This window comes from Bidens hawaiensis, unplaced genomic scaffold, assembly GCF_021521415.1.
Source record: "Bidens hawaiensis isolate Kalapana, Puna unplaced genomic scaffold, B.hawaiensis_p1.1 tig00017351_1, whole genome shotgun sequence".
NCBI lineage: Eukaryota > Viridiplantae > Streptophyta > Magnoliopsida > Asterales > Asteraceae > Bidens > Bidens hawaiensis.
Window position 1 is genome coordinate 26,043 of NW_027492627.1, and position 8,407 is coordinate 34,449.

General features: G+C 40.4%; 1 protein-coding gene across 1 annotated transcript; it reads left to right on the forward strand.

The window, feature by feature from the left end:
- The first annotated feature begins 7,004 nt into the window (after positions 1–7,004).
- Positions 7,005–8,136, forward strand: LOC143553691 (uncharacterized). The gene is made up of 3 exons (XM_077043628.1): positions 7,005–7,493; positions 7,569–8,037; positions 8,081–8,136. The coding sequence occupies exons 1-3, from the start codon at positions 7,005–7,007 to the stop codon at positions 8,134–8,136; spliced, it is 1,014 nt and encodes a 337-aa protein (XP_076899743.1).
- The last annotated feature ends 271 nt before the right edge of the window (positions 8,137–8,407 follow it).

The window sequence follows — 8,407 nt, forward strand, 5'->3', positions numbered from 1 at the left end:
CTGTATCGGGCTATAATAGGTTCTTTGATGTATTTGACTGCTTCTAGGCCTGATATAATGTTTTCTGTTTGTCTTTGTGCTCGTTTTCAGGCAAACCCAAAGGAATCTCACATGAAGGGTGTGAAGAGGATTTTGAGGTATCTCAAAGGCAAGCCGAAGCTAGGGTTGTGGTACCCGAAGGGAGGAGACGTGGAACTGGTTGCTTATACGGATTCTGATTATGGAGGGTGCAATCAGAGTCGGAAGTCGACAACAGGAGGATGTCAGTTTCTCGGTGGAAGATTAGTTTCCTGGCAGTGCAAGAAACAGACATCAGTCGCAATCTCAACGTGCGAAGCTGAATATATGGCAGCATCCAACTGCTGCTCTCAGGTTTTGTGGATTCAGCAACAATTGCGCGACTATGGTCTGAATTTCTTACTCACTCCTATTTTAATTGATAACACGGCTGCCATCTCAGTAATTAACAATCCCGTGAAACACAGTAAAACTAAACATATTGACATTCGTCATCATTTCATACGGGATTGTGCTGAGAAGAAACTGATTAAGGTCGAAAAGGTCGATACGCTAGAAAATTTCGCTGATTTATTTACAAAAGCGTTTGATAAATCCAGATTTCAAAACCTAATTGAGCTGAACGGGATGATCAATCCCGAGTAACCATGTTTTTATTGTGTTTATTTAAAAAAAAAAAAAAAAACGTCACTATTGCTTAAAATTAGTCGGTTACCTCAGTTTGATGGACATATCCTCGGATATGTTTTGGTCCTCGTTTCTACTTATAGAGAATGAGGGTCGCCATTAACCAGACGACTGAAAGTGACCGGGGCGGTTATGATGTGTTTTCTTTCTGTCGCTGAAAATTAGTCGGTCATACTTAGTTAGAAGGACACATACTTGTATGTGGTCGGTCCAGTTGATCCATTGGATCTTCAGGATTGCCGTTTACCTGAAGACTTTGACGTGATCGGGGCGATCGAAGTCAAAAAATTTTTTTAGGGAAATGAAATTACTTTTCAAGTCTACTACTTCGTATGAAGTACCTTTGCTATGTTAAACGGAAAATTGATCCAACCATGGAAAATGATAGATATACTAACTTTGTGTGCTTAACTAGTGAAGTTATTAGGCTTAAAAGGCTTTAGGACAATCATTGTATGTCATGGTAACTTTTTATGGTGCGTAAAAGTAGATGTGATACAAACTAATTTTACTTGATTTTACGTGGAAACTCCTTAAGAGTTTTGCGTGTCTTCATATATATCTTTTCGAATGATAGGCAGAAAAGCGATTACCCAGTCATACACGAGCCCATGTGTGTTCTGATTCCCGTGAAGAAAGCGTTTCAAGACACTGCAGTGATCCAGATTCGGGACTTGCAGTTAATTTCTACTTTGAAGTCTATGTTGTTAAAAAAAAAATAAAATAAAATAAAATAAAATAAAAATATGAAAAAAAAATAAAAATATTTGGAGTTATTGTAACATATTAGTGATCATAAAATCAAGACTTCTCTATCTTATAGTAAGAAAAAGGGAACCAGAAGGAGAGTACATACAAGTTAATCAGACACTATGGGTCGAAGTCAATTCGGGGTGACTTGGGGAAAGCCAAATACGCTTTGAGGATAGATAGGAGGCATCAATATTTCTGAGTTGTTGCCCACTTAAATTTTAAGGATTAATTGAACCTAACTCGTATCACAGAAACGATGAAAACCACTTTAAGTTATACCTGCTTACAACCTGTCTCTATATGTCATAATACAGCTAAACACGGATCTATGTGACAGTCACGTAGTTAGTATGATTCCTGTTCGGATCTTTTCTAAAACGTAGTAGTCCCTATCGAGACTGAAATTTGATCCCTTATACTTTATATTTTTACGTTTTTGTACTTAGATAGTTTTATGATTGTTTATCTGGTTACTTAGAATTGATCATGTTATTTATTTCTTAAAGGACAACTGTTAAAATCTTAAGGGTTAAACTTGAAAATTTTAGGCGATGTTGTTGAATAGGCGAAGTTGTGAATAACTTCGCCTAGGCGAAGTTATCCGTAACTTCGCCTGTATAACTCCGCCTCTATATAAAGGATTTTAAGAGTCAAACTGTTCATCAGATTATCAGGCGAACTTATACGAAATTTCCGGCGAAGATATATAGGTTTCCGGCGAACTTGATTTGTTTCCGTTTCGATCCTTTTTCTCAGTTTCATTCTTTGATTCAAGGTGTGTGTTATCGATTAACCGTATATCCAAAGACAGTGGTGCTTTTCATAGGTCGTTTTGAACGGTTTCGTGACCTCGGTCCGGTGACCTTTCAAAACCGAGATTTACAAGCTTGTATTACGTGTTCATGGACAAACTGTTCGTCCACATAACCTTAATACCAAGTGTTTTTGAGTTCTTCATCGTCAAAACCTTTGCCAAAACATCGGAAACGGATGTTAGAATCTTAACAGTCGCCGATTCAGTTCAGGCGAAGTTAGGGTTTCGGCGAAGTTATCCGCAACTTCGCCTGACGATTAATTTCGCCTGAGGCGAAGTTATCCGCAACTTCGCCTGAGGCTTAATTTCGCCAAACTCTTATCTTCGCCTGAGGCGATGTTGTGAAGAGGCGAAGTTATCATTAACTTCGCCCAGACCTTTTTACTTAAAATTAATTAGACGAACTTAAAGATGAAGCGAAGTTGTTCCCAACTTCGCCTCATCTATAACTTCGCCTATACAGGTTTGACCACAACTTCGCTACTGGTAATCAAGCGAACTTGTGTACAACTTAAACGTTTATCTAACTTGGTTCGTTTTGTGCAGATATGGCTGCTGTTGGAGGTGACGGTGATGACGGTGATGATCAAAGACAATTCTTTCCAGCCCATAACCAGTTCATAACACTTGACCCAGATGCAAAGGGCGTGGAGGATTATAGGGAGATAATTACTTTTCTCCTGCGCTCAAGGATTTATCATGCAATAACAACTACCCTGCCTATTTCGCTACCGAATATTGAAGACTTTTGGCAGACGGTAGAGTACGATTGCCGGGTTGAGCCCCCGGTTATGCGAGCCACCGTTAACGGTCAAGTTGTTCAGTTTTCCTCTGAACATATACGGGTGGCGTTGCAGTTTGGTGAAGAGACGAGGGATGACCCAACGGAGTTTGTTGCACCATTCCGTGATGGGGCGTTCCTCAGGATGGGGTATTCAGGTCTCCTAGGAGACACTCAACGGAGGAAGGGGTTCCTCTTAGATCAGTGGCGCTTCCTTATGCACGTCATGATCGTATGTATGTCAGGACGGAAGGCAGGCACTGATGGAATGGGTGCGACAATGCAGTCTGCTATGACTGCATTGACTTATAATAAAAGATATTCGTTCAGCCAGATGATCTTTTACGAGATCGACAGGCAACGAAGGGCTGTGGCGCGTGAGCGGTTTACGATGTATCCTCGATTTCTACAGATGATTTTCAATCATGTGGCTCCGACGCTGCCTCAACGAAGCCCTATACGATACGTTGAAAGTGTGACAAAACGTATCTTTGCACAGTGTCGCACGTCTAGCGCACGAAGCAAGCCTGAGCTGCGTCCCAGGCATACTCCACTCTTTGGGTATCTTATAAACCCGGAGTATGTGCCTGCGGCAGGGGACGAGTTCAGAGACCCAAGACCACAACAGGCGGCAGCACACCAGGCTGTATCAGCTGCGCCTGCTGTATCTGCTGCTGTGACAGCTGCAGAGATTGATCTTGACGCCATGTTCGGCGGGCAAGGATTGTTTGATATGGACCGAGTTGATCCACATGAGAATATTCAAGTCTCGGGTCCACAGGCAGACTTTGATGATGTCATGGAAGAGGCTAGACAGATGATGGTAACACATGAGAGAACGGTTGGGAAACAGAAGAGAATTGTTGATGACGACGACGAGGAAGATGATGAAGAAGAAGCTGTGCAGTTGGTAAGAAAACGATCACGTAGGGAAACGACAGGTATGGGTGTAGGAGCTGGAGAAACTTCACGGTTGGTACGTTTTGCTCCACCTGCCCTATCTGGTATGTCTTTTGTTCCTACCTCTGTGCAGGTATCGAGTACAAGCACTACGGTTGTTCCCGTAGTGGCTACATCATCGGCTGACATTCCACAAATCACAGCCGTCAATACGTCGACTCCAGCAATTGTGTCTCTACCACCTCAAACGCGTACTCCATCGGTGGTAGTAGCACGATTTGTCGAGTCTACGGTCACGACTACTGCAGGGTTATCGGGTACGGTACCACCTGCGGACACGCCCAGTTCAGACACGGAACGAATAGCTTCACTAGAGCGGATTGTAGCTGAGCAGTCAAAGACTATACAAAGCCTAGTGGAAGCAAATCAACTGCAGGCATCCCTCCTGGCTGAGCACGGGAAAATCATAGATGCCTTGAAAGCGTTCTTGGCATCTCAGGGGGAGATGAGCTGTAGAGGAGATGAACTGAGGACCAAAAGAAGAGATGACCGAGACGATGATCCCAATGCACCGGAAGGTGCAGGTGGTGAGTTGCCAAGAACTACTATAGCTCTTGGGGCTTCCACAGCTGAGGGGGAGTCTGCAGCTGGTGATGATGTGGTTGTGGTTGGTGATGATGATGTTGAAGATGTTGATGATATGATTGATGCACTGAAAGAGATAGACGAGATGTTAGAAGATGATGAGTTGGTGAATGAAGATGATGTTCTGCCAATCGATGAGATTGAAAAGATTGGTGCAGAAATTGTGGTAGAGAATGTGATAGAAGAAGGGGAGATTGTTGAAGAAAACGTAGAACATGAGATCCCTGTGGTTGAACAGTCGACTATATGTGAAGATGCTGCAGTTGACAACACTGAGTGGGAAGATCAGCCAAAATGGAAGGAAGGCTGCGCTCAGTGGTTTGTAAAGACAAAGAAGCCAGCAGTACCGATGATGTTCAAGAAGTCGTATAATATAAAGGGATATGCAGAATCGAAGAAGGGAATCATATGCTGGTTGTACGATGAAGAGTTAAAACTATTTGTGATCAAACGTTACGACGGCATTCAGTACTTCAAGAAGATGTTGAGATCCCTGAATACCTTACCGGAGTGTGAGGTAAAAGACTTAGCGAGACTGGGGCTGATAAACAGAAGCGATGATAACATGGCAAGAGTAATTGGGAAAATTGTGTGGAAGGAGGCCATTAAAGATAAAAATTTTGAACTTCTGAAGCCTCAGAAAGGGAAGTTAGTAGAAGATAAAGAAAGAGGGATGCGGGCAGACGGCAAACCATGGATGGTTATGAAGTATAAACCAGTCCGTCATTTAAAAGAAGTGCCGATGAAGGTGATGCCCAAGAACGTCTTGAAAGACTTGAAGTGGTGGTACGTGGATTGTGAAACTGCTGAAGCGGTCATGGAGGATGAAGATGAGCAAGAGATCATGAGAGTGTATGATCCTATGCACTTGGTCAATCTGTCTCAAGCTGACTTGCAGGTACTACACGCAAAGAAGATTTTCTACATTCCTGCTTGGAAAGAGGAAGCTAAGAAGTACCAGAAGTTGGTTTCTGTATGTGTTAGACAGGGAGTGCATGCTTGAAGAGATGAAGAGAGAAGACGAAAGATTACAAGACACAAGCGTTGAAGATCAAGATATGAAGCTACTGCCAAGGGGGAGTCTGTTGGTACATAAATGCCAGTAGTTCATAGTCTAGCGTTTGTAATCGAGTCTGTAATGTAATTATGTTTAAGTTTATGTTTATGTATGTAAGCGATGTTATCAACAAGTTCGCTTAGGCGAACTTGTTGAACAAGCGAAGTTGTTGACAAGTTCGCCTAGGCGAACTTGTTCAACGAGCGAAGTTATAGACAACTTCGCCTGAGGCGAAGTTGTCGTGTATTTAAACAGTTTACGGGTTAACTGTTTAGGGGTTGATTAGTTGGTCAGTGAGAGTTTTGGTTGTTCACGTGTAATCCAGTAGTTCAGTGAACGTGTCGAGAGTCTGTAATAGACGTGCTTCGGGTTATATTACATAACGTGTTCGTTTATATCGCGTGTGTTTGTTATTAGTATTCTACGCTCGTATCTACCCACGCAGGGATTCCGCACCTGCGTAGATAGCGATATCCCGTGTACGATCCGTCCAGGAACCTACAGGCTTGTGGCAAACTTTTGGAAGCAGGTTCGGCCCGTTAGCATGTTTGGCCCGTTAGCAGGTTCGGCCCATTAGAAGTAACTTCATTACATATGCTTATGTATGATTCTGGAATTATTATTCTTCGTCTTTCACAAACGAACGCCTCCACTAATCTTCGATAGACTCAAGACACCCAGATCGAATGAATCAACTCTCATGATCACTATTATATCTGATCATTACAATGATGATTTGATTCTGTTCTTGTACCTGGTTATTTTTCTTCTCTCTGTGTAATCGATTGAATAATTGTTCTGTAATACCTGGGGTTTCTTATTGTATAAAGAAGATTTCAGTTTTGTGACATGCTATCAGAGCCGTCGTGGCTCTGATCACTACATTCTTCCGCTCGTTCTGGTTGTGTTAGGGTTTCACATAACAAACCCTAACCGTAATTTTGGGGGTTTTTGCTATATTCGGATTTCTTTGAGGAAGCCACTGAATATTGTTGCTAAGTTTAATTCTGGTGAAGACGTATTATTGGATCACTTGATTGGTGAGTTCATTCTTTAATTTCTTCAGTTTTTTAATTGTACTTGCATTAGGCATGTTTGTTGTTGATGCCAGAAGATCAATGCCTATTTGTTTGTGCATTAGGCATTCTAAGAATATTTGTGCATCATTTGTTTGAATTCTTATATGTGTTTGCATAAGTCTTCTTGGCTAATCCTTGATCTGCCATCAGTAAGAGTGGTTCAGAATACCTGGCTCTAGCCTTGATAGATTTTTTGTGCGTGTGGTTGCTTGAAAATTCATTCCTAATTGTTTAGTTGCGTTAATTTTTCTTTGTTTACTAGTGGTTAAAATGAGTGACACTGATGATTCCGGTGAGACTTTAATTAGCAAGTTAGATGCTAGTAATCCATTATATCTACATGCTAGTGATTCTAGTACCATGACTATTATTAGTTTTAAACTAAAAGGAACAGAAAATTATTCTATGTGGGCTAATGCTATGAAACTCACACTTCAAGTTAAGAATAAACTTGGTTTTGTTAATGGTACTTGTGAGAGACCAACAGATGATGAAGTTCTTAAAAATCAGTGGAATAGATGTAATGTTGTTGTGTTAACTTGGATTCTTAATTCTGTTTGTGAAGAATTATATGTGGGTCAAGTATATTCTCAACTTTCTTCTGAGGTTTGGACAGAACCGAGGGAAACTTATGAGAAAATTGATGGTTCAATTATTTTTAACATGTTTCAAAATATTAATTTGTTAAAACAAAATGGAGATTCTGTTTCTGATTATTACCATAAACTAAACACACTATGGAAACAGTTTGATTCCATGGTACAGTTACCCTCATGTTCCTGTCAAGCCTCAAAAGGGTTCTATGATTTTAATACTTTAATAAAATTGATGCAGTTTCTAATGGGTCTTGATGATGCTTACCAACCTGTTAGGACAAATTTGTTGACACGTGAATCATTACCCACTGTTAAAATAGCTTTCTCTATTGTTTCTAGGGAAGAATCACATAGAAATTCTAATGGTAATTCTAAAAATAATGTTCAAAATGTTGGGTTTGTTTCTAAAGTTACTCAGTTAGATAATAAAAAGAAATTTACTCGTGGGCCAAACCCAAATTTGAAGTGTACTCATTGCAATAAAATAGGACATACTGTGGAAAGGTGTTTTGAAATTGTTGGATATCCTCAAGGACCTAGGCCTAGGGTATATCAAAAGCCAACTACCTCTAATAATGTGAATACTGTTAAAAATGGTTCTTCTTCTAACTCTATCTCTTGTAATCTTACTCCTGAACAAGTTACCAGGTTGTTAGGATTGTTAAATGATAAAACAGAAGAAGGATCTCAAGGTGGAAACATAGGAGGTAATAGTGCTTGTTGTTTTTCAAAAAATATTTTTTGTTCTAGTAAAACTGAGTCAAATTGGGTTATTGACTCAGGAGCCAATCAACACACGACAATGAGTGACAAATATGTTGTTGATCCTATTTGACGTGAGTGAATATAATATAAGTGTTCAACATCCTAATGGGTCTAATGCTAAAGTCACAAAAATTGGCAAGATAAAACTTAGTGATGAGGTTGTGTTACAAGATGTGTTTGTGGTTCCTGAGTATTGTGTCAACTTGCTATTTGTTTATAAGCTTACTAGTGATAATAAGTTGAGTGTTACATTTAATGAGAATAATTGCTATCTTCAGGATTCGCGCACAAAGAAAAACCTGATGACTGGTA

Coding starts and splice junctions, on each gene's coding strand:
- LOC143553691 (XM_077043628.1), top strand. CDS start 7,005: ATGAGTGACACTGATGATTCCGGTGAGACTTTAATTAGCAAGTTAGAT. Junction 7,494..7,568: donor GGAAACAGTTTGATTCCATG/GTACAGTTACCC, acceptor AAATTGATGCAG/TTTCTAATGGGTCTTGATGA. Junction 8,038..8,080: donor TCAAGGTGGAAACATAGGAG/GTAATAGTGCTT, acceptor TTTTTGTTCTAG/TAAAACTGAGTCAAATTGGG.